The sequence below is a fragment of the Polypterus senegalus genome, chromosome 13 (assembly GCF_016835505.1).
Source record: "Polypterus senegalus isolate Bchr_013 chromosome 13, ASM1683550v1, whole genome shotgun sequence".
NCBI classification, from domain to species: domain Eukaryota; kingdom Metazoa; phylum Chordata; class Cladistia; order Polypteriformes; family Polypteridae; genus Polypterus; species Polypterus senegalus.
Window position 1 is genome coordinate 92,760,888 of NC_053166.1, and position 20,635 is coordinate 92,781,522.

General features: G+C 40.4%; 1 protein-coding gene across 1 annotated transcript in view; it reads left to right on the top strand.

Moving 5' to 3' along the window:
- Positions 1–243: 243 nt before the first annotated feature.
- The window catches only part of rras (RAS related), a 47,589-nt gene continuing 27,197 nt past the window's right edge, over positions 244–20,635 (top strand). The window contains exon 1 of the mRNA XM_039774427.1: positions 244–709. Coding sequence (XP_039630361.1) covers positions 611–709 — 99 coding nt within the window. The 5' untranslated portion in view covers positions 244–610. The remainder of the gene's footprint in view (positions 710–20,635) is intronic.

The following is a 20,635-nucleotide window of genomic DNA, read 5'->3' on the forward strand; positions in this document are numbered from 1 at the left end:
AAGCACGGCCAGTATCCCTTGCATAAAAAAGTTACCAATAAACCCATCACTCTTTTCCCTTGACATCTAATCAAAAATATAAGCGCTTCACTTCTGAGTAGAGAAGGGGACGCACCGTGACGCCCACTGGAGCCCCCCATCCCCCTCCCCACTCCTCCATACCTGGCTCCCTCTACCAAATACGGAGATGAATCTTTTTGTGAATCATGAAGACACACCCCTCTCCTGCGTACGAATTGCATGCTAATTAACATCCAACCCTTTTCTTTTAAACAGCTTGAGCGTTTTAAAAAAGGAGCCTGAAGAGCAGGGGGCCATGTTTGAAAAGAAAAAGTAAGACAGAAAGGGTAAGAGAAAAGGAGAAACTAAGAAGCACTGGGCAGAAGAAAAACTTTTGAAAAGACTGATCAAGCCGCTAGGGAGCTTGCAGACCAGTGAGAGAGAGAGAGAGAGAGAGATCGGTACTCCCACACGCGAGCTCTGCTGGGAAAGTACGCGGAACTGAACACCAGATATCGGACAGTCCGACACTGGGCAACAGAGGGAGGCAGCGTGTCCAGAACAAGATCGGCGCCCAGCTAGACCGCCCACCACCGGCCGAGTCGCCGAGATGTCCACGAAGGAGTCCGTTCCACAGGAGAAGTACAAGTTAGTGGTGGTTGGTGGCGGCGGGGTGGGGAAAAGTGCCCTGACCATCCAGTTCATTCAGGTAAGCTCAGCTACCCTCCATTTGCAGGGCACAGAACTTAGACGTCAGATGCAAAGAAAAATGTGCGCTATATCGAGAAATCGTTCGGTTTATTGAGCTTTTTGGAAGTCGTACATGTGCGGTGCTGCAAACACGAGTTAAGCCTCCGAAACCAGACAGCGGCGCCCGTTCGCGCATCAGTGAAACTCTCGAAATATTTACAGGCATCAGACTCGAACGACACGACGTCAAGCTCGCTGCTGAAAAATGTTTCTTTTTAGGAGAAAGGGTTGGTTGCAGAACGACCTGGTTGATGTAAACCGTCCAGTTCGTTTGTAAACGCTGTTAACGGCGTTGAGTTCTGCTCGTTTCGGTTTCTTCTCATGGAGGTTTCAGGCACTGGTTAATTTTGGACGCGTGCCACCACTTTAAAAAGGCATCGTTCCAGAGTGTACGAAATCTCTTAAGCATTTAACAGTTATTTCAACCAGCCAAAGCAGGGTAGCAAAATGAGGAGCGGGACGAGTTTTAGCCTTGCAGACTCGGTTGCTCGAAAGAGATGGGCGTATGAATACCTAACGGAGAAAGGGCACAGCCCAGGCGTCCTTTCTTATTTAAGATGATATGGTGGCACGGCGGTCACAACGAGTGGCACACAGCCCGGGTAACTAGTGACCAGCTGCCAGCCCAGGAAGTGCCTGAGTTTGCGTGTAGGTGTTCCAGTTTTTTTGTACATCCCGGTGATATTGGTATGATACAATAAATGCTGGCCAGTTGTGGGCCGGCATCCCGTCCAGTATAATCTACCCCCTTGAACTGAAATTTGCCGAGATCATTTTTGGTCCTACTCTGATGTTACAAAATGTTTTAATGATGACTAATTTTAATATCAGTATTACAGTAACATTTGTGATGGACAGAATGTAAACTAAAAATAATTAGTTTCTTAGCACCGTTTATTCATTTCAAGGCTGCAAGGAGCCCAACTGTACTACTTCAATAGCAGATACAAGGTGGGCACCAAGATCTCAGATTAGCCTCGGCATGTAAAGAATGCAAGCTAGAATTACCCTGAAGGAATAATCCAAAAGACATGTAAATTTACTTCCCATCACACCACCAGAGATATCAATCAAATTAATGTTAACGTTAAGAGAAATTTCAAAGAGAAAAAGACACAGTGATAGAAAGTAAACAGATGGACATTCAAATTTCTATCCCAGAACTGCACATTCCCCATATAAGTTTTCCAAGGTCTAATTTCCATCTGAGATTGCTGCTTGGTTTATTGGGCTGTGGGTGCATCTTGGGTATTATTGGATTGAAGCCCTTTCTTAAATGGATACTATTGTGCCAAATACTATCCATCTATCCATTATCCAAACTGCTATATCCTAACTACAGGGTCACAGGGGTCTGCTGGAGCTAATCCCAGCCAACACAGGGCGCAAGGCAGGAAACAAACCCCGGGTAGGGCGCCAGCCCACCGCAGCCAAATACTATTATTGCCTAAATTTCACATGCAGATGAACTCTTTTTTTTCTTCTAGTAAATATTGTGAAAAGCTGTTCATAGGCTTACACAGGCAAGTACCCTGTGGAGAGGGTGTTCATACACCTTCTGTTTTCCATTGTGTCTTGCTTTGAATTTCCACTTTTAATCAGTGTAGATTCTGCACAACCCCCTTGAACTGTTTTTGCACTCTGGAAGGATCATGCTAAGGCAGCTCTTGTTGTGAAGTCATCTTTGAATCTGTCCAAATTCCTTCTGGGCACACCCCATGCTCAATTCTGCATTTCTTTAGGGAGCACCAAAGACTAGTATAAAACAAGAAGTTGATTTAAGGATAAAGGCCTATGGAAATTGTAGTTGGCCTCATTTGGAGTTTGTTACACATTGACTAGGTATCATTAACACACATTGACTACAACAAATGAGAAGCACCACCGTTTACAGGGTAATAATCTCAATTGTGACTCTAGTTCTGGCCATTTCAGGACACTTCTGTTCATTGGCAGCAAAAAAAAAGCCAAAATGACTTGGAGAATCACAGCCTTGATCTCCAATCTGTCCAGTTGCCATGAATGAACCCCCAAGGAAACCTCAACACCTGGTTCAAACAAATCCAGTGGTTTGCCACAATAATGCAGAATGTTTTAAAAGCTTTATGTGGAATTCATTAAAAGCTGCCTAAACTTTCTTGCTGCAATGCTTTCTGCAGCCAGATGTTATGCTACACTCTTAACAATAATGGATCTTTAATGGCACTTTATGGTTCTTTACTGGGTTGTGTGGTTTCTCATAGAGCCTTTGCTTGACAAATCACCATTTTGTTCTGAGAAGGGTTCTTTGCATATGAAGTTAGTTCTTTGTGCTTTGAAAAACTTCCTAATATGTAGGAAAAAATGAAATCTTTAATGTATGGAGGACTGCAGGACATTGACACAATAAGAAAACCTGGGCTTAATCTGTTTTAACGGACATATGCAGCAAGAGCCCTTTGAAAAGCATGGCCCATTGGTATTTCACAGATCTGTTACCAGCTATTCATGGTTATTAACATTATGGAGTCTTTTACAGATGTAAATAAATAAATGGTTCTTTCTGTAACCTTCATGTGGATGGGTCTTTTTGGAAAGAAAAATAGTTCCCCTGTGGCATCACTCTGAAGAACCACTCCAGCACTATTATTTTTAATAGTGTAGATGGTGCTAACCTTTTTTTATTTTTCTGTAGCCCTGCCTGTTCTCTATTATGAAAAATATTTACCTTTTCCAACACCACCAAATGAAAAAAATGTACTTCTAAAAGCAATCTTAATGAAACATCTTTTAGGACAGCTAGGTATTTTGCCCAAGAAGGCAGACTGGCATTTAGCATTCAGAATTCAACACGGAGTGGCACCTGTCAGATGGGGTTGAAAAGTCAAGGAATGTGGTATTGCAGTGCTTCCCTGTTGATATGGTTTTAGCAAAATATATTCCAGCAAACTGAGTAATTTTCCATTAAAAAACATTTAAAGCATCCTCAGTTGTTGGATCACAGCCTGGTAAGGCAACTATACTGTCCTAAGTCGGAAAGCCTTCTGTCCAACAAATCACATTGATTTGGTGATGTTCCTCACCTACAAGACATAAATGTTAGGCAGTTTCTAGGGAAAGCTAGGAAAATCATCAATGACCCCAGTCATGTGAGTAATGAACTGTTCACATTAATACCTTCAGAGAGATGATAATGAAGCATCAGGTCCTGGACCAGCAGGCTCTGAAACAGCTTGTTCCCTCTGCACTACATGGTGTCAGTGTCTAACCCGTCTCGACACCCCACCACTTCTTGCTTCTGTTTTTTCATCCCTATATTCCACAATTATTTAATGCTATTAGTATGTATTATATATTGTCTGTATGTCTGTGCTTAGCTGTGTGATGAGTTTGTTTTTGTAAAACGTGTGACTGATGAATTGACAATTTAAAGTATTTATTATGCGGATACTCTATTGTGTAAATTTGCTCCTAAATTAATTTTGCTCTACTGCTGTGGATCAAGTACTCAAGTTTTTTTACTCCCCTGTACATTTGTGTTACATGATCTGACAAGAGAATGACTTGACTTGATTGCTGCAATGAAAAGTCCAACTCAGTTTATAATACTGCAGTTTGTTTGCTCTCCAGCAGAGGGCACTTGGGTGTTCGATTTGCAATGAGGAACAAATACTGCAGGAGCAAAATGACTGAACCAGAAGATTCTGTTATTTCTGCAGAATAGATATTCGTTCTAGGCCTGCTTTATAGCTACCTCCCTGACATGAATCCCACTAAGCTGACCTGCTTCTCATTACTACAGAACGACTTGTAAAATCACCACCTAAGTGCAGATAATTATTTGTAGTTTTTCTGTGTAACTGAGCTCAGCTCAACTGTAAGCTTACTGGATGTTGTGCAGAGCAGGATGACTGAACCTAACTCGCCACATATAATTCAGTAGAAATGTTGAGACTGCTTTTCCCCACAACGCCTAAAGTCATCCTTGTCATACGACAGGTCAGTGAAGGCAGGCTTACTCACCTGTAAACGAAATTCTTCCAGCTTTACGGAACTGACAGAAAGCTGACAGGAGCTAAAAACACACTGAGGAGTCCAGAAATTGTTTGTGTCTGGTATAGTCCTCCTTCTGTAGTATAATCCATTTGCTCTGCCTTTGTTTTTCGTTGTGCAGTTGTATTTGCGAAGATTGATTTAATGTGAAATGAGTTTCATGATCAGAATCACTTTTATTCACCAGTACTTAATGTACAGATATTTAGCTTGGTAGCTTTGAGCTGCTTATAACATACAAATAACATAAATTAAACAACTTGCATTATAAGCAGTTAGAGAACTATGCAATTATAAAGAAAATGTGCAAATGGAAGCATGTGTGTGTATAATATGTATACACACACACTCCCATACATGTATATATTCATTGTACACACACACATACCTTCCTAGAGTATTATGTACTGTGTGAGGGCCACAACCCTGGAAAAGAAACTGTTCAACTGTCTGTTAATATCAGTTTAAATTGATCTAAAGGGTTTACTAGAGGGGAGTTTTTGGAACAAGAGATGACCTGGGTGAGATGAGTCAGTGGTGGCCCTCCTGAAATGGTCTACAACACTAGATGCACACAGGTTTGCTGCAGATGGAAGAGCACAGCCAGCTGTTTTCTCAGCAGACCTCACAGTACCCGGTAATTGGAGTGGGCTGTTGCAGAACCAAACCAGACAATAATGGAGGACGCAGTCACATTTTCATTAATGGGGGTTGGGAGCATGCACTGGTACATTGCTGCACCCACCACATCAGAAATCAGCTCAGGATCCCAAATTACGACCCAAGTACAGCTTTTCAATGGATGGCACCTCAGCACCATGCCAGTTCGAACGGGGTGGAAAAGTGGGGCGGTTGTGGCGTTTTTACAGTGGTTGGAGTGCCAATCCTGCCATCAACCCCCAAGTTTTCCTGCAAGTTGGAGGACATGCTTGCAGGGCTGGATGCAGGTTAATGTCATACCCAGGATGGAGCAATTGCAGATTAAGGGCCTCGCTCAAGGACCCAATGGAGTAGAGTCACTTATGGCATTTATGGGATTCAAACTGGCAACCTTTCAATTGCCGTCACTGATCCCTAGTCTCAGAGACACCACTCTGCCCTGAAATTCAGTTAGGGCTTTGTGGTATTATACTAGGATGGTCTGAAAATATTTAATTTCTTTAGTTGGAGTAAAAAGAACATCTGACGCTGAGCTTTCCTAGTGATGAGTGGTGGTTATATCCCTACTGAGAGTGTTTGTGGTAGTTGTGCCCCAAAAAATGGAAGAATTCTACCAAATTGACTGGACAATTATTGATTTCTAGACAGAAAGGTTGAAACTGCTGTTTGCAAAAGTCAATTACCATTTCTTCTGTCATGGAGGTATTGAGTACCAGCTTATTTGTGGTGCACCAAGACGAATGACGAGTGACTGCCTTTCTATATCTTTTTTTCATTTCCATTAGTAATTACTTCAATAATGGTGGTGTCATTGGGGAACTTAATTGACCTCATTGGACCAATTGGGAGTACACAGACTTGAGGGGCTCCTGTGCTGATATAGTGACAGTGTGAAAGGTGGGAACCCATCCAAGTGTACTGTTTCCAGTTTGTCAAAAAACTGTAAATCCATTTACAGATGGAAGTATTCAGTTCAGTTTGTAGAAGTTTAGTTACAAACAGTTCAGAGACAATGGTGTTCATTGCTGAATTGAAGTCAACAAAGAATATTTTGGCATAAGTTCCGTTACAGTAGAAGTAGGCCAAGATGAGTAGCAGTAACAGACATAAACAAGCCATTCAAATATTTTATTTAGAACTGATAGTAAGTGCAATGGTCAGTTATCACTAAGGCAGCTTATTTTATCTTTTGTGGGAACTTGAAGAATAACAGAAGATTTAAAGCAATCCAGGACAGTACACCATTGAAGAGACTGGTTAAAGATGTCAGTGAAAAGAGGAGTGAGCTGCCTTGCGCAGTGTTTGATCGTTGCAGGTTAGACTGCCTTGCAAACAGCTTCCAGACATCGTATTCCATGGTAGAAAAGAAGGAAGAGGAGCAAGACCAATGTAAAGAAGTTGACTGGTGTCAGAACCCCTTCGGGATGACAGAAGCAAAAGGTCTGTTGATGCTCAACTCCATGTTTTTTCAAATCTTCTGTAAAACGTATTAAGCTTGTCAGAGAGGATGAATCTGAGTGAGGACTCGGAGATGCTAGTAACAGAATGAAGTAACAGAGGTGCCATTGTTTGCTGAAAACTGAAGTTCCAGTTTACTTTTATGTTTCTGTTTAGCATATCTTATTGCTTTGTTAAGCCGATTCCTGGGATGTTTGTAGTCTTCCTTATCACCAGTTTTATGGGTCGTTTCTTTTGCTTGACAAGAACATTTAGTTCTATGGTGAACCAAGGCTTTCCATTGTTATAAATCACAATAGTTGGACTGTCCTCCAAGCTGGAAGGAAGTCTCTTTACAAGTGAGTAAACCTGTCATGACAAAACTGCCTCATGGGAATGTTGCTAGTCTGAATGGCAGTAAATAAAAATTAGGCAAAGTTGGAGTATGTGCAGGTTGGGCAAGAGTAGAGGACATGAGGGGGCTGCCCACATGACATGTGAAGTGCTGCGCCAAGGTGTCTGTAAGCCAATTTCTGGGGTTTTATAGCATGACTGCCTCCTAAGTCCTTTGTGAGTGTGCATGTTTAGTCAAGCTCCAAAGGTAGTTTTGCTTTTAAAAATAATTGCCATGGAGCTTCCTTTGGTGAATAGGTTTATTTTTGGTTTGTATATTTACTCATCATTCCATATTATTTTTCTGAGATTGTTTTTATATGATAATTGTTTCACTTTTTTAATTTAAATTTCCGGATGATGCCATATTATTCTGGCTCTTGCTGCCACATAACCATTGGTGATGTGGTGCTTGGCGTCATCAAGTTTCTCCTGGAATTCACAATGGGTGCCAACAGAGGTGGCCGTTTGTACTATTAACTTCACAGAACTGCACGCAAAACAAAATGTGTCTGTTTTGCTCGTCACTGGTGTTGGATATTTTGCTTTATGCAACTAATTGGGAGAAAGTGCTTCAGGTGCGGAGATCACTCTATGGTAGCTTAGCCAAAGAAGTGGAGAACCGCAGTCTCTTGACAGCATGGCTGCTTTATAGTGATGGGTACTGCTGCAGCTGACAAATCTATGGCCAGTATCAACATTGTTTTTCTTTATTTTCCTTTTTTGCTAAGGATCGCAGTGGCAATGTGCCAGGCTAAAATGACCCAACTGCCATATGTCAAGCTTCATCTTCCTGCTTTTCCTGAGAAATTCAAAGATATTTGCAGGCCATTCAGCAGACCCAATCCCAAAGTATCCTGGTCAGCCCTAGGTTTTCTCCCAATAGGCTGTGCCTGGTGTACCCACTGTATGAGGTACTCGGCTATCCTAACTACTGTACATGCCCAAACCACCTTGACTGGCTTCCTGTTATTTTGTTTATTTATTTTTATAGGTCATATTTTTTATTGAAATACAACAGTCAACAGATTAAAGAAACCATTTTAACAAGAATTAAAATTGTCCCAGCACTCATTGCCCATTGCCTGGATCCCCAAACCCACTGGCTTCTCTTCCAAAGCAGCTGATCCACTCCATTGTCTTCCCCTATTGTTGGGCTCCTCATCTTAGAGAGTGAGTCTAGGAGCCTCATTTTAGTGATCACAATTTAATTCTTTGGTCATAACCCAGCACTCATAACCATAAATGAGCAGATGGATGTTGGTTGACAAGTAAATCAAAAAGCTATAGCTGATGACTTACCTCTCAGTTCTGCAAACCCCCACTGATTCACTCATCAGTCTCATTATAACACCTACCCTCACCACAAGGCACCTGAACTCTTGCACATGGAGAAGATGTCCACACCATATCTCCAGAAAGAACCATGACCTGAGATTTGAGATTTGTAGATTCTAATTCTCATCTTAACCACAATACACTTAGCTGCAGCACCTTTCAGTTTGTGCTGTAGTTCACTGTGTGATGGAGTCAATACGTTAGCATCACTTGCACATAACAGAAATGAAATCTGTAAGTTCCTAGACTTCTGTAATACGCTCCAGACCTTGACTCTGCCTTGATAGCTGATTGATGAAAATCATGAACAGAGGAGATGACAAGATTAACCCTTTGGCAGATACTAATGTTCACTTTCAGTGAGCTCAGCATCATCAGCGGTGCAAACACAACTCTGATAGATAGATAGATAGATAGATAGATAGATAGATAGATAGATAGATCTGCAAATTTAAGACTAGGGCTACTTGCACTTTAGTATATGTTCATTTAAAAACAGCATTTTTAAATGAAAACAATATCAGCCTGCACTAGCAGTTTCACATTGTTTACAAAAGTAATTTCATCCATACTAAAACCAGAAAATACATAAAACAACATAGACATCTATAACTGCACATATGCTGTGTGATTTTGGCACGGTTTTAAGCATGATTTTCCAAGTTGGCTGAAATTTCAGCTTCTTTGGTCATTGTTTCACTTACAGTATGAGAGTGCATCTTACAATTGGGCTGTCGTGTCAGAAATTTCTGATAACTGTCTTGAAGTGTGAGCAGTGGCACAAGCCAGTTTTCTAATGCTGCCATCAAATTTGCTGAAATTCAAGTGAGAGTGCCTTGCAGTAAGAGGTCCCCAGGTGTATGTTCAGTGTAGAGAACTTTATGGCAGATGTGACGAGGCTTCAAAAAACTGGATGTATGAATGGGTATCACACAGGTTTAATTTAAATATTGTGTAAATGTTGGGTTCGAGATCTGATGGTCTAAGACACAAACACAGAATTCAATGGATGTTCTTCTGAGTGGGCTTTCTTTATTGCATGCATGCTGTCTCTGTCTGAAGTACCAAACCCCCAGTTACTATCCTTCCGTTTTCTTTCTCCACATAACCAATCGCCACACGATAAATGTCCTTGTGAAATTAAAGCTAGTTATAAATTTGGACCACGGAGTGTTCAGAACTTTTAAAAAAAATCTTCGTTATACATGCTTAATTATGCCATCCATTCAGCGTTGCGCCCATCCCAGCAAGCATTGTGTGAGAGGCAGGAGCAAATCCTGAACAGGGTACCAGCTCATCGCAGGGTAAATATGAGCAATACATACACTAGCAGGGTTAATATAGCATAACAAAGCCCCACATCCTACATGACTTTGAAAGGAAACTGAAGCACGCCGAGTAAACCCACCAGAAAAACATGCAAATTCGAGGCAGGGAACACCTGGGATCCCCATTGCTGCGAGGCAGCAGTGCAACCTCCACGCCACCGTGCCCCCAACATGATTAATACATGCTTTACTGCATTTCATCATGAAAATTATATGAAATATTTATCTTAGCATTCTAAATGTTCAGGAAGCAGGAATATCATGAAATTAATGTATTCTGTGTGTTGCCAGCGCCTCCTCTTAGTTCAAGAGGAAGTCAGTTTAAGAAGCAGTAGCGATTAACATGGCTCCGGGAACACAACACAAAGCATTTAATGTGCTACATAACTTATGATGGGGTTAGAGAAAATCTAGTAAATTAAATATTAATTTTAAGATGAAGTTTAGTTTACGATGCTCTTCTTTAATAACAAATTACGAGAATAAAGTCAACATGTCGACTTTAATCTCAACAAACGGTGATAATAAAGTTGAAATGTTGATTTTATTCTTGTCATAAGCGTCGAGATTAAAGTGGAAATGTCGAGAATAAAGTCAACATGTCATCACACTATTACACAGTACCCAGGTACATTACAAAATATTGAAAAAAAATACAACTTGGTTTGCAGTATTATCCAGTAGTATAGAAACAGTATTCACACATTTGAACATAATGGTCCACATCTGACCTTTTAAATCCAAAGTATCTCCAGACAACAGATGTGACTCCTTTTTCCAGCAAAAATTCTTCTGTGTCATCATGTTCAACTTTATCGTCTGCTACAGCTTCAGTTTTGGAATGTTCTCTGTCCATTTTCACCACGCAGTACCTCTACTAATGCATGTACTGTACTCCATTGTATGCTTGTTTAGCGGTGTAGCAGTGAAAAAGGTCCACCTTAAACAGTTTTCCGCTGTGCCACGTTCTGAACGTTGTTTAGGCAATTTAAACCGGTGTTGCGGAATAAGAAAAATCCATATTATAACAAAAATAAAAAATGGTTTTCGGTATGAACTGGTATAATGCCCAGCACTACCCATCAGGCTTAGAATTACCTGAATGTACTCCTTTCCTCTCTCCAAGATAACCCCAGTTAAGGTTAATGTTTGCCTTGTGCATGCTGGGTGATTTCCCATGCACCATTATCTTTGTTTGTTGCGAATCCATAAATATTTTAAAGATGCTGTTTGTGTGAGATGTGGGGCAGTAGTTAGTACTGCTGTCCTGTTGCTATCTCCAGGGTACACAATGCACATTCTTCTTGTGTTTGTATAGTTTTTTTTTCTCCAGACCCTCCAATTTCCCACACACATTCTAAAGATGTGTGGCTTAGATTTACAAGCGACTGTGAACTGTCTCTATATGATTGAGTGAATATGGGTGTGTATCCCGTGATGGAATGGTGCCTTCCACTCAGAATAGCCAGAGTAGAATCTGGCTATTACCAGTGATCATAAACTGGTTAAAGTAGGTTTAGGCAGGATGGATGGACTTTTTGCAGAGTGCAGTATTCAGACTATAATCTACTTAATTGCAGAAGAGAATTCTTTACCTTCCTTTGATTTCTCATCTATTCACTGATCACAGTGTTTTGTAGTTGTTAGTCAGAATCATGCTTTCCTTTCCAGTGCACCAAGGCTCCATGGGTATAAGGACAGTGGTTGATGGCCATCTTGAAATTCTCATTAGTATTTGTTCATCTCTTCTGAAAAAAAGACAGCATATAGTGAGCCCCTGGCAGTGTATTAACGGCATAGGAAGTAGCTATAAGATGACTGAATCACAGGCAAACAATAAGCGTGATGTGGCGGGAGCAAATGTTTGCATGATAGATTACAGCAAGCCATTGTTTTTTGGGATTGGTGACCTTTTGTGAACCGCCAGCTGGGTTGTTTGATCCAAACGGATTTCACTTTCTATCTTTAGGAATTAGAATTTGTAATGATAGACTTTGAGCTTCTTGAAATAGAATTGGAGCAGAAAGCCAAGTAGTCTGAAATTGTGAGGGCTTTACAGAGTAAGGATGGTGTTTCCTCAACCTGTAAGTAGATAATGAGAGCTGTGTCTCCTGTAGCCCAAGATGAGCAACTGTACATAAAGAAACTTCTGCACTGCAGTAATGGCATGGAGGGTGAAAGAAAGCATTGTGCTGTGTTCAGGCCTAATAAAACAATTCTTCTTCTTCTTCTTTTGGCTGCTCCCGTTAGGGGTCGCCACAGCGGATCATCTGTTTCCATATCTTCCTGTCCTCTGCATCTTGCTGTTACACACCCACCGCCACTAGCTATGTTATATGGGTTGGAGATGGTGGCACTGACAAAAAGACAGGAGGTGGAGGTGGCAGAGGTAAAGATGTTAAGATTTGCATTGGGTGTGATGAGGATGAACAGGATTAGAAATTAGTACATTAGAGAGTCAGCTCAGGTTGGATGGTTTGGAGACAAAGCTAGAGAGGCGAGATGGTGTTGGTTTGGACATGTGCAGAGGAGAGATGCTGAGTAAATTGGGTGAAGGATGTTAAGGATGGAGCTGCCAGGTAAGAGGAAATGAGGAAGGCCTAAGAGAAGGTTTATGGATGTGGTGAGAGAGGGTATGTGTACATGAATTAGCATTAGAAATAGGAATGCCAGTGGCATAAGCAGATAGTCATTTGATGGCAAACTAGATGGGATATGCTGTAGGTACTGTAGCTTGACCTGTACAATTATACTTTTGACAGAACTTTGTTGATGTTACCTTGGTTTGCTCTGGAAAGCACAGAGAAACAGTCACTTGGTTGTCCTCTTTGTTGTATTTGTACAGGAGGAGCAGACATTCTTCTGCTAGTCAGTAGCTAAAGTGTCATGCACCAGATTTCATTCTTCAACAAGAATACAGATAGAAACTTGTTAAGGGTTAAATTCAAAAAATGTTAGAAAGATTTTGTTCACACAGATAACTATAGACAGCTGGAATAAATTACAAAAGTAGTGTGTTAGACTGTAAAACTTTACACATTAGTTGAATTGATGAGGTTTGTTGGACTGAATAGACTGTTCTTTTTAAAATTGTTCTAATGTTCTCAGTTTATCCATAACTAAGGTTTGAGAAGGTATGATGTCAGCCTAACCTGGGGTGTTGATTTGCACTTGTTGAGTGGCACTTTTGACTGCTTCATTGGCAAGACAGATTCACCTTCCAGTGTTGTAAGTCCGTAGTTATTCAGTTCGACTGAAAAAATGACATCAGTATTGTGAACTGAAAGTGAGCAGCGATTAAGAAAAACTCTCACTAAGTAACACAATGAAACACTTGGTGTTCTCTGTATTTAATTCTTGCTCATGCTGAGTGTATTTATCAGGATAAAGTGAGTAACCGGTTAAGGAACAAGCTGGTTTCTTAAAAAAACTTCCATTTACATGCGTGAGTCCACTTGTGGAGTTGTCCTTTGGGTAAACACTTTTGATTTTACCAAAAGGCTCTACATCAAGAATTAAACGTCAGCAACAATCGCTGTGAATTGGAAAATAAGCATGAAGACTGCGTCTCTTGAGATTGCTGAGCTTAGCATTGCATGTTTTGATCATCAACATAAATTTAGAGATTTCTGAAATATTGAGACAGATTATTTCAACCAGGAGAAGGCATTTGCCTGTGGACATTTATCTTCATGGACACTTCCACCATTTTTGACCTATGGCTGCTGGATGTGTGTACGAAGCAAAGACATGCTGAGAATAATGGTGTGGAGCAGACATGCGCTGACTACAAAATGCTTAACAGCAGCCCAGTTAAGGGTTTACATGGTTACATAACTGGGTTACTCGTGTGTTTCCTCCTGTGTGTATAAATATCCCGGTTTCCCTAATTGCAGTAATGGTATGCATGGCATTGTCAAAACTGTGGTTCTGTGAATAACTGGGTTATTAAATCACATGTAAATGCACTCACTGTCCCTTGTTCTGACTTGGGAGGTGCAGAGTGGGTACCTTGACCTTACCACTACTGGAGTTTTAAGTGGTGTAACTGAAATGACATTACAAGGCAGCATTTGAGTAGTGGTTAGAAGTGATTTGCCCACACACATGACCGCCACATGTCATATGATGGTAGTTTTGAAGCACCTCACGCTTAGTCATGTATTAGCACTCTCTCAACTGCCCCCACCATCTCCCAGTCTTCCATATGTATTACATCTAGCTAGAAACCCCAGGGGGGATGCTCTTTGAACATATATAGTTATGTAAATGTAAACAAGCTGGAGACTCCAAGGAGACCCCAGGCTCCTTGTAAAGATTTGCAGCGTGTGGCAGAACAGGGAGGCTCATGTGTGTGTGGGCTGAGGGATCAAAGCTGCGGTGAGACAATTATCTGTGATTTGCATTAATATTAATTTGGTACCAGTACTGAGATTTGAAAACTAATATCGATACCAAAGTCGAAATCTTACCCTACTATACTACTAGAAGGGAGTCACTTGTTGTTGAGCCTCTGTTCCGATGTGTGTGGCGACTCAAACTGCTTCCATTACTGAGAAACGGAAAACATGCCATAAATGCACTGTGACTGGAAATGGGAGAAACAGGTTTAGAGCTTTAAGAAATCAATTTCATTTTTTGTTTCAAAAATCCAATGTATCTTTTTCTCATTTTCTGTGATTTTTGATTTTTTTTTTTTTTTGAAGTTTATTATAAGAAAGTATGTGCAATCAACTACAGTTAACATAAACAATACAGAGATGGTGCTTTATATTCTTTTTAAATGACATGTTGTATTCCATTTATTGAAATTGCATATACACGTATTCAGTAACTTCTAGAAATTCAGGGCACAAAAGAAATTTCAGGATGGAGAAATAGACATTTTAATATTCTATGCATAATTGAAAATGTTATAACTTTAAATAAAAATCCAGTTTGCAGCTTACAGCATCTTAATTTCACCTAACGAAAAGTTCTTCCATTCTTCTGCCCTTAATCAGTGAAACTTGTTTAACTTGGAGCTGTGGCCATTTGGCTCATTTTCATCTCTGACACGCATTCACACTGCAGTGCATAATCATAAGGCGCTTGTGTTTAGTTCACGGAGTATCTCTTAACTTGTTTCCGAGGGAAATCCCCTCACTGCAAAGTGCATGTAGGGTCATCCTATCTGCGCAGCCCTTGGGAATCTCCATTGTGTACCCCTTGAAGTCATCAGCAGACTAAAGAAGGAGAGAGAGATCCTCTTTGAGGCACAGTAGAGATGCACTCGACAAATGCTGTGCCCTGATTCATAAAAAAAAAAAAATAACTGGAATATTGCTGAGAATGATATAAGGACAGATTATTCATAACGTGAAAATTGTTCAGAAATGCTGTAATAATTTCCCCCATCTCTCCAAATTCTACACATTTCTGGGTTTGTATTTGGACATTTGTTATGTGTGTTTTTGTGTGTCAAATCCATGACTTCATCTGTGGACTCCACTTTTTGGAAATCATAGAGCCGTACAAATTGCAAGCAAGAAGTTGCCTTGTTTGCAGTTGCATGCTTTTGACTAGCACAGAGCATTAAGCGTGATAAAAATATGTATGACAAAACAATTTTAAATATAATACAGTAAATGTAATTTTTTATTTTGATACATTACATAATTCGACAGAAACTAAGGCTGTCTATTGCAGTGCAAGTCTCATCTTGCAACCCGTGCACAGGCGTCTGCCTTGATTGTGTAGATTTAAAATAGGAATGAAGCAAGACAGTTATGAATAGGAGAGGGTGGAGCAGGAAAATGAGTCAGAAAAAGCGAAAGACACTAAAAGGAAGATTTGGGGCAGGAAAAAAAGTCTGAATCAGTAATACGGCAGCATTTCAACCTTAGGGCAGAGGGTATTTTTGGACGAAATTATTAGTCCCACAACAGAAATGGAACAAGAATTCAGCCTAGTGTTAACAAAATTCATGAAACCTTACAGAGTATAACATCCCTTGGTGCAAAGGCCATCCATTTGTTACATTTTGGACTTGGTCAAAATCTCTTAAATTGATAGATCGGTGGTCAAAGTTATTAGCCCCCACGTGAATTAATCAGGAAATGAGGATTGCAAATTGATGTTTTCATGTTTCAAACCACACCCATTCCCTGTATGACTCGATTGCTTTACTAAACGGACTCCAACAAACAGGGATAGTGGCACTTGAGAGGCACCACTCTTGAGATCTTTGTAACAAGTAATTTCATCATGCCAGAAACCAAAGAAATATGTCTGGACCTCAGAGAGAAGGTAGTGGATGTCTCTGTTAAGGAGAAAATCTATACAGTACTGCCATTTCCAAGCGTGTTGCAATTTACAGAACATTGCAACATACAAAGAGACGCATTCTGTGAGAAACAAAGCTGGGTGTGGTCACAAGTGATAAATATCAAAGACTGCAGCAATGTCAACTGAGAAGTCTGGAATCCCTGCAAAGGTAATTTCTGGACTTCATGTCTCAAAAATGGCTGTTGTAATTGCTCTTAATCATGGCTGGCTTTGAGGTCATCATCTAAGGAAAATTTATTTTTCTCACACAGCAGCACATTAAGGCTAGACTCAACTTTGCCTAGAACCACTTGGAATATGGGGGTGAATTTTGGAAGTCAGTCTGATGAAGCAAAACTGGAGATGTCCAAGCATGTGAATGTTGTTTTTGTTTGGCAAAGTAAGAGAGAGTTCCTAATTATAAAAGTAGGGTTCCCACAGTTAAACATGGAGGTGGGACTATAATGCTGCAGGCCTGTTTTGCTACTTCAGGCACAGAGAACCTTGTTCAGGTACATGGTATCATGAAGAAGAAAGATTTTTTTTGAAATTTTGGAGGATAACGTGAAGACATCTTCACCCAGTTTAGATTTAGGTTGCTGTAGGGTCTTCCAGTAAGATAGCGGCCTGAAGCAGACATCGAAGTTAGTTCAAAACGTTTTAAAGGACAACGAAATTGAGGTCCTGGATTTGCCTTTACAAAGCTCAGATCTCAGTCCTACTAAGAATCTTTGGCGGGAGCTTAAGGTTAAAGTCCATACTTGAAAACCATCTAATTTGAGTAAACTGGAACAATTTGTCAAGGAAAAAAGGGCTGAGACCCCTCAAGAGACATGTGCCCAACTTGGTAGAAACTACAGTAGGTGGTTACTCTCGGTTATGAGTTAGAAAGGATACACTGTTGATTATTAACTACCAGAGGGCTAATAACTTTGGCCTTGCCATTTTTGTTTTTTCTTGTTTCATCTTATTGCATCAATAAAATAGTTTCTTCTGATTTCCTGGGTATTTTGTCCATATTCTTTTGGAAGTAATTATCTAGCAACCACTTCTGGTACAGGTCATTTCCTTGGTAAAGGAAACAGTTTTGTTCCATTTCTGGGGGGGTTTGCTAATTATTTCATCCTTAACTTCTGGTTCAGAGTTTGCAATAAAGCTGGCTATTATTTTGAAAAAAGGATCAAAAACCATTGCAAGAGGCTGTTTGATGAAATTGTCACTTGAACTAGGCACATGCTGCACCCAGTCCCAAAATGCAAGTGAAATAACTATAAGGGAAAAGCTGCCAAAGACTCAAGAAGATAAATGTCTGCTGCCATTACCTTACATACTGTTAGTATAGACAGCCGGTCAAGCAGGGCTTTGTCTCAGTTGTCAGCAGGACATGAGAACTACAAGTGATGACAGAGTAATAAACCACTTGGTAATCTTCATATTTCATTAGGATTATGTTTTTAATGCAATTAAATCTGTTTTCTTAATCCACATGATCCATTTCAAGGAGTACAAGTGTCCAGGGGCTACCAGTCTTTGACAGGATGCCAGCACATTACAGGATTCACATTCATACACAATTACAATGAACATAAGAAATCTGGCAAATTTGAGGCGCATCAGGCTCATTGGTATAGCTAATAGCCGAGCTGTCATAATATCTTTCTTTTTCTAAAAAGTTGCCAAGGTTTCTGCTTCAACTACTTGTCTTGTCTCAGTAGTTTGTTCCAAACTCTTACAAATCTTTGTGCAAAGAAATGCTTTTAGTCTTAAATGCACTTCCCCTTAATTTTCATTGGTGTCCTTGAGTATGTGATTCACAGTTAAGCTGATAGAAGTCTTATGGACCTACTAAATCAATACCTTTTAGAATCTTAAAGACCCGAATTAAGTCCCCATGCGGTCTCTTCTGCTCGAGACTAAACTGGTTTAATTCTCTGAGTCTGTCAGAGTACGACTTGTCCCTAAGTCCTGGGATGAAAGTGGCAGCCCTCCTCTGCTCAGCTTCAACTGCTCCTGTGTCTTCTATGTAGTGTGATGACCAGAACTGTACACAGTACTCCAGTGTTATGTAATACTCCACAACTGAGGCTTCTTACGTCTCAGCTTTCTCATTCATTCCATTGGTTTTTGCACCTGGAGTATCTTAAATTCAGTATAAATTAGCTTCAGACACCCCTGTGAGCACAGCTGGAGAGACAGTCCCAGTTTGTGGGGCTGTTGTACTTAAATCTAACATAACAGGGTTTATAAATTGTGTACTTCATATTAATCTACCAAAGATAAAGGTGGACAGGGCATTTGGTATTAGAATCTGTGAAGCAGTGCTAATGTTTGTTGTTTGCCATTGTGATGCCCTGTGCCCTGGCACCTTTGCACATAATCAGACCCTGGGTATCTGTACCATACCCGAACAGACCAGTGGCAGAATAATGGAAGTGAAGACTCAAAGAAAATGTTTAAAAAGAAAGAAATCTTTATTATAGTGCCAGCAAATAAATTACAATGCTATGCACTCAAATATCTGCACAGTCCAAGGTGATGACGTGGAATATTATTTACAATGGAAAAAAAAACAAAAATCAGTGATGGTGAATCTGTATTTACCATGGCCTAAAAATAAAAAAAATAACAAAAACAAAACAATTTTCTCTCTCCGCCTTCCACAAGACAAAAATCAAGAGGAGAGAAAAAAAAAACTAATCAAAAATCAAAGTGAAAATACGGCATACAGTAAGTACAAAAACACAAGGAAAAAGAAATTGTGGAAAACTATATATGCACAAGAATGCTTTTTAAGGGATTGTCACACGATTGCTCAGCTACTTTCCTCACTCTCCAACTCCAGATGGTCAAAAGGCAAACCCTGCTGGGCATTTCTCAGTTTTATTGGTCAGGCTGGTTTACCTTGGCAGTCGTTAATGCCAATCTGACATAACCCAGTCAGTATTCCTCCCATGCAGTCCCGATCTAGGTGGAAGTCCTTCTATTTTTTCAGCATCTTTACTCATGCACATGTGTGGCAGCCAGTATATCTCTACTTACAGGTAACTTCCTTGAGTTCAGTGTTGCCGGGTCTGCAGTTTTGTTGCCCAGTTAGCCTATTTTTGGTTGTTGTCCACAGGGAAAAAATGGGCTTTCACGGGTGCAGGTTTTTAGGCTACTAACGGCATTTTGGGCTGTTTATTAACCCCCTGCACTGTATTTTTACCCTATTTTTCATCCATCTGGCACCCTTTCCCCTTCTTTTTTGTACTTATTAATGTTGTTTACTCTCCCCCCCGCCCCCCCCTCCTTCGTGTGATGGTATATACTCATTCTTTTACTTTGAAATATCTTCCCTCCCAGGTTTAATGGCATGTACCTCACCGTTTTGCTCTAACACCGGCACCCGCTATCTGGTGTCATGTTGTCTAGTTCAGGTATTATGCTATTTTTTTGGGCAAAGTCACTCATTTTAAGCTGTCCTTGCTCTATGCATTTTTAAGGATCTGGCAAACCTGCTTCACTATGAAGGTTTATCCCTGATGGCTCCTCTGCACAACCGGCTTATGTCTCTCTCTTTATGCCAGTGCGTTTAAGAACTTGTGTGGCCAAGCGGACGCCCTTCCCTCAGCACGCACGAAGTAACATCAGGATATGTGTATCAGTGTTCTGGCGCCTGAGCATTCAAAACGAGCAGCAGGCCTCCTTGTCCAAATCGAACCGCCTGCAGTGTTGCCACCCAATTACATGCCTCCATGGTGCTGCTACAGCTATTCTCCCAGAGGCTCCTCACCTACCCCATACATCTCATAAATAACCATACAAAGAAGAGAAAGGCCATAATCAGTTAATGCTACTTTCAAAACAACTATGTGATATTGCCTATCATAGCCATCTTTTGGCTAAATTAAGTATCTTATCTGTCTGTTTACATTGGGGGTCCCCATCTTCGATCCTGGAGGGCCACAGTGACTGCAGGTTTTCATTCTAACCCTTTTTCTTAATTAGTGACCTGTTTTTGCTGCTAATTAACTTCTTTTGAATTAAGTTTAGTTGAGTTGCTCTTGGAAGACTCAGACTCCTTAATTATTTATTTTTTTCCTTAATCTACAGCCAAACAACAATGATATATAAAATGAACCAAAACATGACCAGCATACTGTGTCCATCATGCAGTATCTGAAAAAAAAAGAAAGATGAAGGTCTCAGGAATGCTGATCTGCTCCGATCCCCAAAACATTTTATCAGTGCTGTTAGAAAAATCAACAATTTTGGAAATGTATGCTATTGCACAATGAGAACAGCAACAAGCCATGGAATTAAAGAACAGGTTTAATTAACAACAAGACTCCGGTCCTAATTAAGAAACTGGTTGGAGTGAAATTGGTTGGAGTTTAAGGCCCTGACTTAGT